The following is a 19478-nucleotide window of genomic DNA, read 5'->3' on the forward strand; positions in this document are numbered from 1 at the left end:
CTGCTGTTTGCTCCTCCAAATGTAGGGGGTCTGCTGGGAAACTCAGAGCAGATGGTATGGGAGAGAGGACCAGAAATCGCTGCCCTTTGATGTCTCCCTAGCCAAGAATGCAAGCCTCTCTCACCCCCAGCATCCCCTTAAAGAAGCCCCTGGCCTTTAGGAGAAGGTGGAGGGGAACATGTCAGGAGCATGAGGTGAGCAGTAGCTTATGTTTGTACAACTTTATTGTTCAGTCTTGAAGCCCAGTGAGAAGCCTTGGAGGGGAGCCTTGCTTTGATAATAGCAATATCAAAGACAGGGACTACCTTTATTACAGCTCATTCATTACATGCTAGACACTAAGCACTTTGCTGGGCTTATCCTGAATGATCAGCTAGGTTTATCATTGAGCAATCTCAAGAGCCAAGATGTAACTTTGCCTAAGATCATCCAGGTCTGGCTTTGGGAGGGTCGGGGGTGGGGGCAGGTTTACTAAGGTGTAATTTACATACAGTAAAACTCACCCTTTGTTGTACACAATTCTGAGTTTTTAAAACACACACACACAGATGTATAACTGCCTGCCATGATCAGGAGGTAGAGGGGTTCTATCACTCCCTCCACAGCCTTGCAGGCAGCATTGGTCGTGATTTTAACAGATGAGAAAATGGAGTTTGGGAGAGGTGGTGGTGTTGCCTAAGATCGCTCAGTGAGTAAGTGACAGATCAGTGACTTGAACTTTTATCATGTGCCTTCCAGATCAGCTACCTGCACAGTGTAGCCTCCTAAATCTACTGAGCTCAACCCTCAGTGGCTGGGGCTGTGGAAGGGAAGAGCCTCCGAACCACCCCCGCCACAACACTCTCCACTGCTCGCACTGGTACTTAAGCCAACACCCACCTTTCCAGGAAGGGTGAGGAACAAAGAGAGGCCGAATTCTGCAAGGCTGGGGAAGCCACAGTAAAGAGAACTGCAGCTGCTGGGTCCGGGGAGCGGAGTCTACGGGCAGCTTAGGCTCCGGGTCCAGACAGACTAGGGTGCCCAGCGACTTGATGCACCTCCACCGCCAGCCTGGTTAATGAGTTACTCTCCTAGTTAATTCCCCTGCATGTCGAGGCCAGCAGCGCCAACTCTTCCGAGCTCTTGGTCCTGGCGCATGAATTAGCATAGATTACTCTCCCCTTCCAGGACTTCGGAATGAGGCCCCTCACTCACTGGAAACCCGCTTCTTCCTCCCGGGGGCCCAGGAAAGGCGTGGGGCCAGTAGCAAACAGGGGCAGAGGAACTGGCTTGTCCTTCTGCCTCCAAGAAGGCCCATAGGAGATTCTCTCAGCCTCATCCACCTGCCGATAACTAGAGCCCTCTCGGGGTAAAGCCAGACCCCTTCAGGGCAGTTTGCAAGAGGCCGGTGGTCTGTCTCTTGTTGTAGGCTGGGAGAAGCCTGGGCCCTGTGCCCTGGCCAGCTGGTCCTACTTTGGGAGGGAGGCTGGGGTCTGGGCTCCAGACCACTCACTTTGTTAGGACATTTTCTGGACACATCTTGACCAAAGCAGGGGAAAGCGTTTAAGGTGGTACCAGTAACACTTGAGTGCTCAGCCTGAGAGTTTAGAAGAGATGGCTTCACCCCTCCGCCCAGACACTGAGTGGAGGCCCTTGGCCTTCAAGATCGTGTCTTTTTATTCCCTTCAGCTAAGATCACTAATATTGACTGTGCAACGAATGGCCATTCCCTGCCTGCAGACAGGGTGGGGCTTTTAGTACCCCCAGTTTCCATTTGGAGCCTAAGGCTGAGTTTGACAGGTCTGGTCTGCAGGCGAATCTGAACCTCCAGCCCTCCTGGAGATGTTTCTATGGAGAATGGGGTCCTCTCCCATCGACTCCAGGATCGGGGATCTACAACCCACCTAAACTGGGTGCTTCTTTCTGGGAACAGAGGGCTGACCTCTACTTCTACCCCAGACTGGCTGGCTAGTGCAGCCCAAAGACTTCCAGTTTTCCTTGTGGCTTCAGGGTCTCTGTTGGCCTGGGCACAATGGGGCTTGTGTCCCTACAGCCTAAGTGAAGAAAGGTTTTCTGAACTGGAGATGATATTTTTGGTGGTCTGTGGTTTAGGACCCAGGGAGATAGTATTCACAATGCACCTCACCCCAAAAGGCTGGATCCAGCACCCTCTTTCCTTGGGCTTGTGGGAAGGGATGGGGGGATGCCACAAAGCAAGGTGGAGAGAAACTGCTAAGGGTGAAAACCCAGCCAAGAGCGTTGCCCATAGCTGCCATCAGAGAGCTGAAGTCTGAGGCAGGGGCAGGCTTCTTGGGACATGAACACAAAGCTGAGGCCCAAGACTGTCCCATGTGTGAATGTGTGTATGTGCCCTGGGAAGGTTGGGAGGAGGCAGCACCTGATCTCTGCTGGGTCCTCCCTAAGGCCAGGTGCCCAGACAACCCCAGAAAACACGCTCCTAACCCCTCTCTTGCCTAGAGTGTTTTCTAAAAGGAGTGTTTGGACCCTCCTCTCACTGCACCCCCAATACAGACTATACCTGGAATAAAGAGAAATTGACATGAACATAAATACACAGCAGATGAATCCACAGAGGATCAAGGGTGACCCCAGGACAGGGAGCAGATAGCTGGCAAGGCAGGGGAACACGTTCCCAGACCTGGGGACTTATGACTGATGAATCTAGGGGTGGTGCAGCCTGAGTTACAGGACTTCCCTCTTCTCCCCCTCCCAATCGACATTTTTTCAGTCTCACGGCAACCTCATCACCAAACACAGGCATTTCTTCGTCCTTAAGCAAAATGACATGGGCCGCCAAGTAAGAGATTTAAAGGATGCCAGTTTTTTTTTTTTTTTAAATCATTGATTGTAAACGTGCAAAATACCTGCTGGTACTTCACTTTAGAAGAATGTAATTGGCAAAAAGAAAAAAAAGAGAGAAAAAAAAGAGGCGGCTGATGAATAGATAATAGATCTTTAACCACCAATAAACAGAGAGCAGCGCCAGCAGCCTGGGGGATGTGATCATAATTATGCTGCTGCGTGAGCCAATGGGGACGAGGGAACTCGGCCCTAAAATCATCCCAAAACCGAAGGCAAGCTCGAAAATGCGGACATGGCCTGGAACTGGAGAAACGATCTGCGCTCCCTAATTGTAAGCCCTGGGTTTGCACAGCAACCCGCCCCTGGGACGACAGATGGCAGAATAATAATAGAAATAGTGACAATAAATAACAATAATGACAACAACGCAGACAAAAATAACAACGACAACCTAATAGTAATAGTAACAGCACATCAGCCTCTCCCTTGACCTTGGACCCCTAGTCCCAGATGTTGAAGAAGGAGCTGTTTGGCGGAAGGAGATGAGCCCCTTTCCGGAAAGGAAAATCGAGACCCTGTGGGGAAGTTGGAAGCGCCCACCGTCCCGGCAGGTTCATCCACTCCGGTCTCAACTTGGAAAAGAACGAGCCGCGTCAAGGATGGAGAGATCAGCGATCCTGAGACCTCGAGGCTACGCGCGGTTGGAGGACCCAGTTCTCCTCCACGCCAGGCTCCCTCCTCACCTAGGAAATCGCCGGGAGTTTCGCTGACCGAACAGCTCCGTTAACCCTCGCCGGGAACCCACCCCTGCCCGCTTACCCTCGAGGGCTCCCGGGACGATTCCAGCTCCCCAGACGCGGGGCTGCGGGAGGGCAGCAGCGCGGAAGCGCTGGGCGCGAGCAATCTGTAGTGTCCGCGCGTCCGTCTGTCCCTCTAAGCCCGGGCTCGGCAGGCTGGGGAGTCCAGGGGGCCGCAGAGGAGGCGGCGCCGACCGAGGACTCTGCAGGGCCCGGGGTGCCCCGGGGGGAGTGATGGTGGTGGAGAGGAGGCGGTGGCCGAGGGGGAGGAGGTGGGGAAAGAGGAGGGGGGAGAACTGGAGGAGGAGAAGGAGGAAGAGGAGGAGGAGGAGAAAAAGCGAAGGAAGAGGAGGCGAAAGAGGAGGAGAAGCCGCTGCGGCGCCGCGGGATCGAGTGAGCTGGGGGCGCGGGGCGACGGCGCGGAGCGGCCGGGCGGCCCGGCAGGCGCAGGAGGCACGGCCGCAGCGACGGCGGCGACTCCGTTCCACTCTCGGCCCGGATCCAGGCCTCCGGGTTCCCAGGCGCTCGCCTCCCTCTGACGCACTTTAAAGAGTCTCCCCCCTTCCACCTCAGGGCGAGTAATAGCGACCAATCATCAAGCCATTTACCAGGCTTCGGAGGAAGCTGTTTATGTGATCCCCGCACTAATTAGGCTCATGAACTAACAAATCGTTTGCACAACTTGTGAAGAAGCGAACACTTCCATGGATTGTCCTTGGACTTAGGGCGCCCTGCCCGCCTTTTGCAGAGGAGAGAAAACTTTTTTTTTTGCCTCCCCCGAGAATCTACCCACCCCCCACTCCGCCTCTAACTTCGACCCCCCCCACGCCATCTCGCCAAAAAAAAAAAAAAAAAAAAATACCCCAATCCACGCCTGCAAATTCTTCTGGAAGGATTTCTCCCCCTCTCTCCAGGTTGGGCGCGTTTGGTGCAAGATTCTCGGGATCCTCGGCGTTGCCTCTCCCTCCCCCTCCCCCCTCCTTTCCTTTTTCCTTTCCTTTCCTTTCTTTCTCCCTTTCCTCCCCCCACCCCCACCCCCACCCCCACCAAACAAGTCCCCAATTCTCGTCCGTTCTCGCCGCGGGCAGCGGGCAGCGGGCAGCGGGCGGCGGAGGCAGCGCGCCGCGGTCGCCGGGAGCCGGGAGCCCCGGGCGCCCGCTCCTTGGCGCAGCATGTTCCAGCCGGCGCCCAAGCGCTGCTTCACCATCGAGTCACTGGTGGCCAAGGACAGTCCCCTGCCCGCCTCGCGCTCCGAGGATCCCATCCGTCCCGCGGCGCTCAGCTACGCCAACTCCAGCCCCATAAACCCGTTCCTCAACGGCTTCCACTCGGCCGCCGCCGCTGCCGCCGGCAGGGGCGTCTACTCCAACCCGGACTTGGTGTTCGCCGAGGCGGTCTCGCACCCGCCCAACCCGGCTGTGCCAGTGCACCCGGTGCCGCCGCCGCACGCCCTGGCCGCCCACCCCCTGCCCTCCTCGCACTCGCCACACCCCCTCTTCGCCTCGCAGCAGCGGGACCCGTCCACCTTCTACCCCTGGCTCATCCATCGCTATCGATATCTGGGCCACCGCTTCCAAGGTACGTGCCACGTCGCGGGGCCGCGGAGCGCTGCATCCCACGCTGCCCTCGGCCTGCTCCGGGTGGGCGCCCGGCGAGGCCTGGATGGAGGTTTTTCCGGCTCGACCGCCGGCGCGCTGCGTCTGGAAACTGGGCGGCGAGGAGTCGGGCGTGGTGTTCGTCCCCAGTCTCCGAGCTGCGGCCGGTTTGGGGGCTGGCCTGAGGCCTCTTGATCCTTTAGTGAGGGACGCAGAAGAGTTGCCTCCGAATGCTCTCAAGGCGGGCTGTCTCAGCCTGCTCCGAGGGCTGGCCGCCGAGGAATCCATGGCCCGTGGGGTGCCCAGGCTCTCCGTCTCCTCGCCTATGCTCTCGCCGTCCTGGCTCCGAGGGGCGCGGGCAGGGCCCGGCCCCATGTTCGCCTTCCACTGCGTGTTCGCCACCCACTCCGCGCCCCTGCCTCCTAGACCCGCGACGCCTCGGTCTCCGACCCTCTTCCGGCAGCGAAGAGACCCTTACGGCCCCGGAGGAAAGTCCGGGGGGAGGTTGTTTTATCCTGCTTATTTCCGAGGCTGGGGAGGGGCGGGAACCCGCGCGGGTAGGAACCTCTCCGAGGCTCGGGACTCTCGCGGTGACCTGCTCAATTCCGGCGCCGCGCCGCCGCGGCGGGAAGGCAGGTTCGGACTGATGTTTTTGTTTTTCTTTTGAAAGAAATGAACCGGGTCGGAAGATGGGCTAGAGGAAATCTGTTTGGGTGTTTTCCTTTCTTGCTGTTTTTTGGGATTTGTTTGTTTTCTCTGGGTGGAGGGTAGGAGGAAAGTTAAAACTCCAGTAAAGGGGACAAGTAATTAGTTTGGCGATCCGAGCGGGGAAAAGACCTACCCCCGGAGGCAGCCGATCAATACTCGGCGGCTTGTCCATTTGTTAACCCTTTGCGTTCCTGCCAGCGCCAAAAGTCGGGTAGACGCCCCCCTTCCTTAATTTCAAAAACCAAACCAAACAAAAACAACGTTTTACCCTTATTCCCAGACCGAATTTGCCTCCATTCCCCCCTGAACTGTCGGTTTGTTTTTTGGGAGAGGGTTTTGGTGAATCGATTTCCCACCCCAATGAGTGAACCTGAAACTGGCTTTGCTTGCGAAGTTTAGGGCTCCCTTTCCTCTTTCTCCAGCAGCCACGGTCTTGGTCCTCACACCAGACTCGGAGCAGCTGGGATCTTCAGGGGCCGCGAACAGTCCTAAAAGTTGCCCGCAGCTCCTTACTCCCCCGGGTTGCGATGTCTTCGCTCGCGTCTCCTAGTTCTCCGGAGCAGGGCAGCGGGGAAGCCAGGACCTCGGGGAGGCAGCGGCAGGAGAAACCCTGCGCGTTCGCCGGAGAGATTTCTGTGAAGCCCGGGCTGCAACGACACGCCCGGCCGCTGCGCTTTTCCGGAGGAGAAAGACTTTTAAAATACGTACCCGAGAAAACTTTAGATAGCGGCTCATCACCTCTCCGCCCCCCTTCCCCGGGGGCAAACTTTTCTCCGAGATGAGAAAAAAGAGAAAGGCGTTTCTTTGGGTCCAGGGCGCCAATCCCCGGATCCGGCTTTGCTGCCCCCTCCTCGATTCCCGGGTGCCCGGCGCGGAGGTGGCGAGGCCCGCGGCGCCCAGGGGTCTGCAAAGCCCGCCTAGGACAACTGCTGGGTGGCAGCTGCTTAGGTCCGGGCCCAGCGGACAGGGCCAGGCGGCTGGACTGGCGTTCCCTTCGCGCGTCTGGAGGGGCCCGAGCCCCAATGGGCCAAGCCGCACCGGCTACGTCCGCGAAGGTCCTGAGCTCTCTGCCAGGTCAGCCCGGCTCCGGAGAAGCGCGCGGCCCGGGCTAGGATGGCCCCCTCTAACAGGACTTCTGCTGTGTTCCCGCAGGGAACGACACAAGCCCGGAGAGCTTCCTTTTGCACAACGCGCTGGCCCGAAAGCCGAAGCGGATCCGCACCGCCTTTTCCCCGTCCCAGCTTCTGAGGCTGGAACACGCCTTCGAGAAGAACCACTACGTGGTGGGCGCCGAGAGGAAGCAGTTGGCGCACAGCCTCAGCCTCACGGAAACTCAGGTGAGCGGGCCCCGGCGCGGCCACCGCATCCCCGATCCCCAGACACAGGCAGCCCGCAAAGTGCGAGGGCCTTCCGCCAACAGGCCGGGAGTTACTCCCACGCCCTGGGCTCAAGATGTTTGTTTTGAGGGGCTCTTGGCTTCCTTGGGCTCCAGCACCAGACTGTAGGAGCCGACCCGCTGGAGGTTCCGGGGAGGGGGGTGGAGACCGGCTGAGTTGCTGTTTCTGTAGGGCCGGGCTGGACTCACAGCTCCTGGCTGAGACACCTCTGCACTTTTGATGAGACTTTCAGTGCGAGTCTGGGGTCACGGCTGGGGCCAGGAAGAGGTGTAGGAGCGTTTGGGGCTCTAGGCTGGGAAGAGAGGGCTTGGAGTGGGTTAAGAGTGAGGGCTGTGCTGCCAGAGGGTCACGGCTCACACGGACAGCTCCCAGTTACTCCCCTTGAGGGGACAGGAGAGTCAGGCCGTCGAGCCAGGCATCCTGGGTGCGTCCCTAAATCGGAGAAACTGAGCCAGGAGGCTGCGGAGAGGGGCTGCCTCAGGGGCAGACCCTTGCTGCGCAACAGGGTCCCCCGGCGGGCCAGGCTCCGGCCTGCCTCGGGGTTGGGGAGGTGGCTTCGGGCTACAGTAGGCTCAACTGTACGCGGAGCCGCAGGGCGGGGTCAAAGTTCCCGGGAAACAGTAACATTTTTGGGCAGATTAAGTTGTAACACTTTTCCTGGGAGGCGCAAAGAGGTCGAGGCTTTTGTTTTAAAACGTCCCCCCAGACAAAACCGAGGAGGGCCTCGCGGGTTGGTGCGGGGCCCGGCACAAGGCGCGGCCCGGCTGATTTCTCCTGGATAGCCGAGGCGGCGGTGGTCTTTGTCCGCCTCGCTGCCCACGCTGCCTGGAGTCTTTGTGTGCGTGTCAAGCCCCGAGCGCACCGACGCGCGCCTTGGGCGAGCGCCGGGGAGAAATGAAACGTCCTCCCCCTCAATTAGCAAACTCAAAGCAAATTAAACTCAGCCTTGTTCCAGCTCGGCTTTTTCAAGGGAACACTTTGGGGGACTGGGGGCATTCGGGGAGAGCAAGCCGGGACCTGGGCCTGCCGACTCAAAAGAGAAAGCCCAGGACTTCAGGGGCCTGGGGGTACTGCTAGCAGAGTAGGGACAGCCCCGGGGCCGTGGAAGGAGCAGTCACCACCGTTTTCCTCACCTGTCCCTCGCTGCTGAGAAGCTCGGGCAGCGCCATTGTCTGGTCTGGTCGGTGTATAGGGACCCATCACCAATCTCCCCCAGGGACCGTGCAACCCAGTGCCACATCAGTGCTCCCCAGACTTCTAGCTGCCCTCGGGGGAGGCCAGGCCGCCAGCCCCGCCCTGGTAGGAAGTGATGCTATCGGGTGGGAGCTTGGCCCTGGCCTGCCCTGGAGCTGGTCAAGAAGAGGACAGAGGGGGCTCTTCCCTTGTCTTTCTCAGTTTTCCTTTTACTTCCCCTCTATCCCACGATCTTGCGGAAGCTTTCACTTTTGAGCCTCTTTTCCCAGCTGAAAAGATTCAGCTGGGTTAGTCCCCAGGGCTCTGTACCCCACCGTCCCCACTGGTTTTCCCCCCAAACCCCCACCCCCGACTGTCTCCCACAACCGCTCCTGCTCACCTGCAAGAGTCCTGGGCACAGAGGAGGAAGCGCAGGCAAATCCTGACTGCCTACCCCAGGGCCCAGGCCTTGCAGAGGAGGCGCTATATTTAGTCAGTCGCTGCTGAAACCGGCAGAAAATAGAAAGCACGTTGGGCCCAGCAGCGGGAATGAACTCTTTGCGGCACTGGTTAGGCAGAGGGAGTCAGGGACCTTTTAATTTTCCTTTACTTATTATTTTATAGGGGCTTCCCAACGTTTGGCAGGCTTTTGCACTCAACAGGGATGTGGGTGTCCTGAGCTGGCTGAAGCTAAAAGGGGCACCAAGCACGTGGAGCCGGCAGGGCCAGGGGAAAGGTTTCCCCAGGAGGGCTCAGAAGGGCTGGGATCCAGGCTTCGCGGGGCCTGGCAACAGGAGCTCTGTTCCCCAAGGGAGGGCTGCAGCAGGGTGGGGGTGCCGCTTAACGGGATGTGCGGCCCGGGACACTGGACTTTTGTAGTCTCAGCCCAGGATCTGGCCAGGCAATAGAGGAGGAGGTAGGAGGGCGCTGTGCAGGAATACTAACGCGCCCTCTCTGCCTCTCCTGCAGGTAAAAGTATGGTTTCAGAACCGAAGGACGAAGTTCAAAAGGCAGAAGCTGGAGGAAGAAGGCTCAGATTCGCAACAAAAGAAAAAAGGGACGCACCATATTAACCGGTGGAGGATCGCCACTAAGCAGGCGAGTCCCGAGGAAATAGATGTGACCTCAGACGATTAAAAACAGACAGAACCCCACCGAAACGGACATCACAGAGCAAAACAGAGACAGGGAGAGGAGGGGAAGACGAAAAAAAAAAAGAAAACAAAAAACCCTACAAAACAAAAACAACCGCACACACACATTCACGGAGAAGGGGACAGGGAGTCAGAGAGAGGAGCCGCGGCGCGACGTAGACGGGCGGCAGAACGCAGGGTTCTGATCCGAGGCCGCGCCTAGATGGCAGAAGACGGGAGGCTCCTTGATGAACACGCTACCCTTGTCTAAAGAGGCAGCTGAGTGAGTGAGTGAGGCAGAAAGAAAGAGAGAGAGAGAGAGGTCCTAAGGTGGCAAAGCCGAAGGCGCTCTGACAAGGGGAGCTGTCAGTCAAACGCCAAACCAGAGAGACAAAATGATTGGCAGGTATTCCGTTTATCGCAGTCCAATTAAAAAAAAAATGATGATGATAATGGTGATGATTAAAAAAAAAACCCAACCAGGCACAGAACTTTCAAATTTTGCCCTTCGAAGTGTTTTTTCCCCCCAATCTTTAAAAATAATTAGTAATAATAACAATCGAGATTCCATATCCAGCCCCATCCCACACCTGTTCAAAAACTTGAATTGCATGTAGCAGTTGTTGGGCGAATGGTGTCTAAAGACAGAAAATGAATTGTAATTTTCTTTTCCTTTTAAAGACAGGTTCTGTGTGTTTTTTATTTTGATTTTTTTTTCAAGAAACGTGCAGTCTGTAAACACTTTCTGATACCTTCTGATGTCCAAGTGATTTGAAAGCTAAATGAGGTAGGCTCAGCAATAGTGGTCCTCTTTCAGAGAAATGGGGAACAGGATGGGGGGCTGGGGGTGGAGGGGGAGGGTGCCCATAAGAGGAGTCAGAACTTGTGCTGGGAAAAGAAACAACAAAAACCCTAAATTCTATTTCTTGAACATTCCCTTTCCTAACATCCCGAGGCTTAAAATCACGAAGTAAACTTCTCCTTTTAGTCACTGAAGATATTGGCTGAGTTCAACCATTTGCCGTAAAGGCCATTCCAAACTTTAAATCTATATATTGCAAAAACTGAAGGACTGTAGTTAGCGGGGATGATGTTAAGTGTGGCCAAGGACACTGCGGCAAGTTTTCAAGCACTGAGTTTCTATTTCAAGATCATAGACTTACTAAAGAGAGTGACAAATGCTTCCTTAATGTCTTCTATACCAGAATGTAAATATTTTTGTGTTTTGTGTTAATTTGTTAGAATTCTAACACACTATATACTTCCAAGAAGTATGTCAATGTCAATATTTTGTCAATAAAGATTTATCAATATGCCCTCAGAGTAGTCGTCTTGGGAAATTGAAGTGATTTTTTTTTTTTAAAGCATCTTTTTAATTTGAGTGTGGTCCTTCCCCAACTAGGCTCAAGAAGCACGGGCTCACCACCCACAAAAGGGCCAGACTGATGGATTCTTGGGCATTTTAAAGAGAGAAGAGGGTGGAAAAGGGAGAGGATTAGGAAAACTTAAGTCCTTCAGAAAAGAGATGGAAGAAAAGTTTTCCATCCAGAACTTTGCCCATTGCACGGCCTAAAGAAGGAGTTTAATTTGAATTTCAGGTTAAACATGCTTACTACTCTTAACCTCTAGTTATTTAAAATAAAAAAAAAACAAAACTAGACATATAGCTATGCACTGAAGAATATTCCCCTAGGATTAGGGAAAACACTTAGCAGAATCAGAATCCTAGGATTTTAAAAATGTGTTTCTGACCTCAAACTCCTGAAATATGTCTCTTCTCCCTCTCTTTTTCTTCCTCCTTCCCTTCCTTCCTTCTCTCCTCCCTCCCTCTCTTCTTTACTTCCTCTCTCCAGCCCCAATCTGCTAAAGGTGATGAGATGAGCCCACGGGCCTCAGCAGCCTTATAAGGCAAGCATTCTGAGAAACCTTTAACTCTCAATTTTAACAGTAAAGAAAAAGTTGTAACCAGTCTTGGAGGAAACTTAGCTCCCCCCACCTCCTTCCCCCTTCTGGGGGTACGAGGTTGTTTTTGCATGCTTCATTTGCTTCTTATCCTGATAGGCTGCATTAATCAGTTTTATTTCCATTGATAGAGAAACCTCGTCTGTTCTGTTCGAGCTACAAAGCGTCCTGCGAGCTTTTGTGAAAGTGCAAATCAGTTTAAGCAATTATCATACCAGGAATATGAAGGGGAAAGAGGAGGCCTTGCCCAGTGGTCTCCTTTAATCTCTTAATCCACGGATCCAGGGGGGCTGCCTGGACATAATTTAGGACAATCTCCCCACCCTTTACACTGTGATAAGGCCAAGTTACAATGCAGGGCAAAAATACAAGCTTTGTTAACATCCTGCCTTGAAAAGTTAAGATTAGACATTCTGTGCACGTGTGGGGACTATAGGGCACTATGGAAATTTTTCTTTCTTTTTTTTCCCCTCCCTTCCTCTCTTCTAAAGTAGATTTCATTCTTGGTCTCTCTCTCTATTTTTTTTCCTTTTTATCTCTGCCTTTCTCACCCCCTTTCTCCCTCTCTGTTTCTTTGGAGAACTCTGGCATTTCTACACAGACTCCCTGGAAAGGTGTGTGTGGACTGGGGGAGACTCGGCTCTGAGGATGCTGGGCCAGAAAGGGCTGATTCAGAAGAGGGGTATGCTTCAGGAGAGGGGGACAGGTGATGCCCTGTGTATCCTGGGGACTCAAGTTGGGGATTCCAGCCACTTGGACAGTGGGACTCTGTGGCCAGTAGCTGTCCTCTGTGCTTCACAGTCCCTGCTGCAGCACCTCTGCCCCTCTTTCTTTTAAACCAGAGGCCTTTCCCTTCGACCCACTTCCTCAAGCCCAGAACGCCTCAAATACGGAGCACAGACCTGTTAAAATTCAGACTAGCCTTTCCTGAAGAAAATTTTCCATCTTGACAAAAGGCTTATTTCTGCAAGAAGCGTATTTCTCTTTTTTTAAGTACCAGAAAAGGGGGAGGGTGATGAAGATTTATTATTATTATTATTATTATTTGGTAAATGTCCTATGTAGTGTAACAGCAATAAAATCATCAGAGAATACTATTAGCTTTGAAAAAAAAAAAAACTAAAAGCTTTATTACAAACCAAGCTTTGAAAATAGGGGGGATTAGGCGGCTGAAAGGGTCCCACAATGGTAAGAAGAAAAGGTTTCATGCTAATGAGGTTAATGCCCTTTGTATCTCGGGCCTCCACATCTTCATTACGCACTATCTCCGGCTGCACGGAGCGGCTCAGAGAGCCGCAATCCACTCCAACGCCCCCCTTCCCGGCCCAAAGAAGGATTTGATAGCAGCTCTGTTCAAACTAGATAATTATATCTTTTCAAGTCGGAATTAAGATAAAGAAAGTGAAGCAGAGGCGGCTCGCCTTGATCCACTGCAAACAAATTTGGCGCACTTTCGAGTCCTTCCCCCGCCTCAAAAAGGCTGGACAGTCAGCTTATTAGCCGCTCGTTTGCTTTATTAATTCATCTATTTAAAGTGGCAGGATTAGAGGGTCTAATGTGGACGCGGGCTGCCGTGGCGCCGAGGAATATAAATATTTGCGAGATGCCATCCCACGATGACTATCTGGGCGCGGGGCGCGGGGCAGGGTGCGGGGCGCGTGTGCTGTGCGGCTGCGTCCCCGTCGCAGTGCGCGCGTGCTGGGCTGGAGCCCCTTGGGGAGGGCAGCGTGGGAGCTGTGTGCTGCAGGTCTGTGTCCCTCCCTCGTGGTTCATGGGTACCAGGCCTAGATAACCCCGGCAGGGCCCAGTGGGCATCCAGGGTCAGGTTCGGCTTTTCTCCCTACACCTGGAGCTGCACGCATGTTGCCTTGTGTCCAGCCTGTTATCCCGGATGGGAATGTAGGTTACACGTCTGATCGATGACCCGCTCTCTTGTCGACTGTGTGCGTTCACCTGAGCTGAGTGGGTTTAGGGAGCCGAGAGGCATGGGTTCTCCGTTAATATTTCCCCGAGGGTCAAACGGAATGTACAAGGCAAGGGTGCCCCAACTTCATTCTCCTTCCTACGAGGTACAGAGGAGCTCGGCGCGCGTTTCTCATTTGGGGTCCAATTCCTCAGGGCGGCAAAGGGCCGGGTAGGCGCAAGCAGAGGTCGGGGGGAGGGTGGTTGCGTTCAAGGCATCAGAAACTCATAAGATGAAAGCCTGGGACCTCCGGACCGTTACCCCCTTCTGCCTCTTGTTCTGCGTGCCCGGTACCCCCGGCTCGCTCCAGCTCTGTTTCTGGCAGCCAAGCGCAGCCGGAGCGGTAGCTTTGGCGGCGGCCCGGAACCTGCCGGGCCACTTTTGTGCTAGGGGCGGATTGTGGCAGGCAGAGAGCCGCGCCAAGCGGGCCAGGCAGAAAGGGGGCTCGGGCCTGCGCGCGGCCTTGGAAACCTCGGCTCCTCCCCGTCCCCGCCTCGAGTCGCAGGAAACAAAGTCTCGGACGCGCAGGCCCATTGGGGCGGGGTGGGGGGGGTGAACTCTGGCGGGTCGGAGGCCTGGACCGGGGCCCCGCGCCGCCGTTGGGGGAATCTGGGCTGGGCTCCCCGCATGTGGGCAGTTGCAATTCGGAATAAGGGTGGGGACGTGAGTTAGGGCGGGAGGCTGCGCTTGTGACTTTGTAGGGGTTGAGTGTACGAGTTAGGTCTGTAAAACAGTTGTGCTTGTGTGTCTGAGCCAGGAGTGAAGTCAGGGTGTGTAGGTGCTAATTGTGCTAACTGTGTGAGTTAGAGGCCGGAGAGGCCAGTCCTGCGTGTGTAGATTTGTGTCAAGGTGGCCAGCTTTCCTTGTGCGTCCAGATTGTATGGAGTTCGGACAGGAACGTGCAGCTGCGCGGCTGTAATTAGCATGCTTACAGGGGTGTAGAAACACAGTTGTGCGGGGATTCGTGTGCCAGCGTCGAGTGGCCGTGAGCCCGGCCGATAGCTGTGGATCTCGGAGGATGGGAATGACCTCGGTGTGTGTGTGGCTCGCGGGAACATTTCTCCGTGTTTGGATGGGCGTCCCGGGTGATGGCGTCCGTGCCGCCACCGGGGCGGCACTTGTGTGTCGCGGGATCTAGACATGCGTGTCTAGTGAGAAAGCTTGGGTTTGGTTATTGTTTCCGCAGCGCACCACTCGCCCCGGAGTTTGGCAAACAGCTGGGGGTTTTTTGGTAACTGCGCATTTTTCCAGGCAGGCCTTTCTTATTCCGGCAATCAGCGTTTGGTTTACGTGGGTGCCGCCTCCGAGCAGCGGCAGGCCGGGCTGGAGAGGAAGCGGGCCTGCCGCGTTCAGCGGGCGGCGGTGCCCCAAGGCCGAGTTGCGGGGCCGCGGGCGCGCCAGGTCCGCAGCTCCGCTCCCGCGTCGCGCCGCTCGGCCGCCGCCTTCATTTCCCCCAACTCGTCCCTCGGCGAGCGGGAAGTGGGAGTTTTGAGAACCCGCCGACCCCAACCGTGACCCCGCTCGGGGAGGTGGCTTCTCCCGGCGCGACCCAGGACTCCGGGAAACCCGAGGCGGGTGCCACGCTTGAAAGCGAAAGGTCCATTCATCAGCAGAGCCCCGGCGTCTAATTGGCCTTTTGTTCGCTAGTGCCTGTTGCCCCGCAGTGGGGGTGGGGGAACTTGGGAGGGCTTCGCCGGGACTGCAAGTAGGGGTGCCTGGAGCTCCGGGCTGGGGTCCGCGTAGGGCAAAGGCGCGTCGCACTCCTAGGAGGGGGCGCCAGAGCGCGCCAAAGATCACGCCCACGTGCGAGGATGCTCGGCTGGAGGCTGGGTCTCCGAGAGCCCCCGCGGGATCCTCCGAGCTGCTGGAGACCCACGGACTCGTCTCTGCTCCCATCTCCACCTGCATGGAGACTTAGTCTCCACGTCTTTCCTTCGCGCCTTCGGATTTTCAGACCTGCCTTCCTGCCTTTCCTAAGTTCCCAGCTCAGGCTCTGGCTTAGGGGCTGAGTTGGGCTCACACCCAGCCGTTCTTCCTGCGTCTTTCGCCCTGCTCTAGCCGCCTACCATCGAGCGACTCTGGGTCCCCCTACTAGGCACCAAGCTGGCACTAGCGTCCCCCTGCACCCAGTTTCGCTGGGTAAAGGGATTGAGAGAATATTTTTTTTTGCCCGCCAAGGAGGTGGGAATTGACCGTTAGGCGATCAGATCGCGGAGGAAGACCGGGTCTCCACCACTGCAAATTCTACCTGGCTTTAAATCAAGCCTGACCATCCCTCTCCCTGTCCCCCACCCAGTGGACCAGTCAAGCCTCCCCGGTCCCCCCTCTAACCCACATCTATTGCACACCGCCATCGAGTCCTACAGAGAGAGCAGGGGCAAGGTCTCCTCTACCAGCATAAGCCCAGGGACCCAGACGCACCTGATGCGCCAGGGAGGTGCCTGGAATGGGGATGAGGTCGCGTTTGGAAAATGATCCAGGGCCCCCAACCCACGCCTCTCCTCTTTCCCGGACGAGGACCTGCATTGCCCGGCAGTGGTCTGGCTGCCCGGCTCCTGGTCTCAGCCCGATCCCAGGCCGCCCCTGCCCCCAGCTAGCTCCAGGTCCTATATATAGCGCGGGTCTCCACAGCCCTCGGCTGGACCTTGACGTCGGGAAGAACTTGATCTTGCCTGCTTCGCTCCTGCTTCTGAAACTGATCCTTGAAATGAGAGAACAGACTCTACACAATTCCCATGGCCTTGACATAAGGTACAGCGATAAATATACACCACTAATGAGCAATTACCATATAATCACCTTCCAATTAGCTCGCATAATGATGAATTAAACATTCTAGCAGGCGGGATTAGGTTTCTTACTTTGTATATTATTTACGAAGGCTATAGCTTCTGCAAAGACCCAAATATCAAATTAGATGGGGAATTTTCACTTGGGGGTAATTATGCATTCAGGCCAGCGGCTGTATTCTGGTCACTTGTCAAATGAGGCCTCCTGCAAGGTACTGACCAGTTCGTTTGGGCGTTTGTTTCCTCCGTTTCCTCTTTTTCTCTTTAGGCTGCAATTGCCTTTCCTTTTCCTTTAACCGCCCTGGCTAGAGGGTGGGAGGCTAGTTGGATGGGGGGAGTGTCGCTTGGGTCGGGGAGGCGGGGTTAGGGGAGGGAGGTTCGTCTCGCACCTAGGATGCGGCTCAGGCGTCCAGGCCCTCGCAGCGCAGGTTTCCTGGGCCCTGCTGGCTCTGGCTCCAGCTCCTTTCCTCCGCGGCCTGGAAGGACGACCCCGGGCGCACCCCGGAGGCCATCCGAGCGCTTGGAGAACAAACGCGCAGGCAGGAAGCTACTGCTGGCGCGGGGCCAGGGCGGGGCCCACCTCCAAGGCCCCGCTTGCTGCTGTATCCTCCGCGGGTTCTCCCCTAGGCCCCCCGGGGCCTCCAGGAGGTCTATTCGCCCCTTTACCCTCGTCCGCACCCCAGTGACAGGGAGGGAAAGAGGGTGTGTGGGGAGGAATATAGAAACAAACAACAGACCTCCACCCGCCCAGAGCCACCTCTCTTGTTCGGAAATGAATTTTGGCAAGAGATTAGCTCCTAATCTGATCTAACGCTGCTGACATTTGGGAAGAAGATGAAAATGGCAGCTCAATTTCATTCAGAAAAGGGGTCACTTCGCGGGGGCCTCGCTGTGCTCCCCAGAGAACGTGGGTGCCCCTCCTCCTTCTCCCCTAAACCAGAGGAGCTGGTCTGAAGCTGGGAGGGGGCAGGGAGGCGTCCGGAACTGCCCACCCCCAGCCCTGGGCTCAACCCTGCCCTGTCCCGGCTTGAAAAGTGAGGCTGGAAGGAGGGTGTAGGCTGAGGCATCGTCTTCAGTCCTTCACCCCTCACCTTCTCCTTGTCTTCAGAGCATCGTACTTAAGGATTGGCCGAGGAGGAGGGGGTGTCCTAGGCCCCCATCCAGAACATTTTAGGCTGGAGAACCCATGGGAAATAACATTTCAGGCCTCATCAGCGGTGATGCGGTTAAAGTCAGGTGTCCCAAGGCCTTTTCTTGTGCTTCCTGGGCAGGTAAACACGCACCTAGGAGAAGAAAGGTTGGACCTTGCGCTCCTGTTGGGTCCTAGACCTGCCTCATTTAGAAATCATGGATCTGACTTAGCCTCTCCCAATTTGGCTCAAAGAGAAGGCTGAGAGGTGGGAGCTAGGACTTCCTGGAGGCAGAGGCCGCCTCCACAGCACCCTCATGTTCTTGGCCACCCAAGGGCCTCATCGTGCCTAACTTCTCCCCCCAGCCTGAACTGTGTGACCAGTGGCCTTATCCTGGTTCTGGGCAAGGGGGATAGGTGGAGTGACTTTTGGGGGGCAACTGCCTGATCACTGGATCTTGAGGCAGGATTCCTGTCCTCCCCGACCCTTCTAAGGTCCTCTGTGTAGGGTGCAGGACCTGGAATGGGGGCTGAGGGCATCACCTTCACCCTGGGCGAAGGACAAGCAGAAGGATCTGTGCCTGGGCCCCTGGGAGTGAGCCTGGTAAGGAAGCGATTTTGTACCTGAGGATGGCCGTGCACTTCACATATGATACATGAGTGGCCATATATGGATGCGGTTACAGCATGTGACCTGAGCATGTGGACACATACGTAGATGTGTAAGTGTGCACATGGCCTTGGGGTGAAAGGGCTGCTGGAGCACATACAGAACTTAGGAAAAGGCACTCCTTCTTCTGGGTGGATGGTTCCCTGTGACTTGAAGAGTGAAATGTGGGCTGGATTGCAATGAACAACCCCTGCTCCACTGCCGCCCCCAGACCGCTTATGCCATACTCAGCCTATATGCCATACACTCAGGCTCTGGTGGGGATTTTGTGTGTTGAGTGTGACATTTTATTTATTTTTGTCTGTGCTGGGTCTTCATCACTTTGCTTGGGCTTTCTGTAGTTGCAGCAACTGGGGGCTTCTCACTGTTTGTTGTGGTGTTCAGGCTGCTCATTTCTGTGGCTTCTTATGTGAAACATGGCTCTGGGGCTCAGGCTTCAGTAGTTGTGGTACACGGACTTAGTTGCTCTGAGCCTGTGAGATCTTCCTGGACCAGGGATCAAACCCATGTCCCCTGCATTGGCAGGCAGATTCTTATCCACTGCACCACCAGGGAAGTCCCTGGGTGTGATATTATTGAAGGTCTTTATGATTGAGACTCAGCTTTGGGCCAAGCTGTCTCTCCTTCACTGGCTGGGGACTGCCCCCTTCTCAGTGTGGAGGTTTTGGGTGTACCAGCCACCTCTGTCTGCCACAATGACATTCCTAAACATCATGTAAAAGGCTTGTAACTGCAGGTGCCTTTGCACTTGTAAGTGAGGCTCAGGAACAGAGTGCCTACATAGGGATGAATGAGTTTGAGTGAACATAAACAGTTGTTTGAGTTTGTGGGAGAAGGCTGCAAGCCTGTGTATGTGTGTGTGTAGTGGTGGTGAGGATAGGAGCATGAAAATCCTTTATTAATAGGACTTTCTTTGAGCACTGGAGAATGTCCTATCTCCTTGGAGTTTACCTGGTGACGTGACAGTTGTTTGAAGCATTGCCTGCCTCCATGCCCCTTCCCTCCAGTTATGAAAAAAATATAAGCTCGAACAGTAGTAAAGTGAATTATTTAATTTATACATCCCCTATCTTCAACAATTACGTGATGAGTTGAATTGTGTACTCAAATTCATGTACTGAAGTTCTATACCCTAGGATCTCTGAATGTGACCTTATTTGAAGACAGGGTCTTTATAGAGGCAATCAAGGTCATTTATAGAGGCAAAATGAGGTCATTAGGGTGGGTCCTAATCCATTATACCTGGTGTTCTTCTAAAGGAGGAAGTTCAGACCCTGATGTTCAGAGAAAAGCTAATGTGAAGACATGGAGAGTAGGCAGTCATCTCCAACCCAAGGCAAGACGGGCTGGAACAGATCCT

General features: G+C 55.2%; 1 protein-coding gene across 1 annotated transcript; it reads left to right on the forward strand.

Annotated features, from left to right (window-relative positions):
• The first annotated feature begins 4771 nt into the window (after window positions 1–4771).
• Window positions 4772–9671, forward strand: EMX2 (empty spiracles homeobox 2). The gene is made up of 3 exons (XM_052661112.1): window positions 4772–5177; window positions 7055–7239; window positions 9442–9671. The coding sequence occupies exons 1-3, from the start codon at window positions 4772–4774 to the stop codon at window positions 9607–9609; spliced, it is 759 nt and encodes a 252-aa protein (XP_052517072.1). The 3' UTR covers window positions 9610–9671.
• The last annotated feature ends 9807 nt before the right edge of the window (window positions 9672–19478 follow it).

This window comes from Budorcas taxicolor, chromosome 23, assembly GCF_023091745.1.
Source record: "Budorcas taxicolor isolate Tak-1 chromosome 23, Takin1.1, whole genome shotgun sequence".
In the NCBI taxonomy this organism is placed as follows: domain Eukaryota; kingdom Metazoa; phylum Chordata; class Mammalia; order Artiodactyla; family Bovidae; genus Budorcas; species Budorcas taxicolor.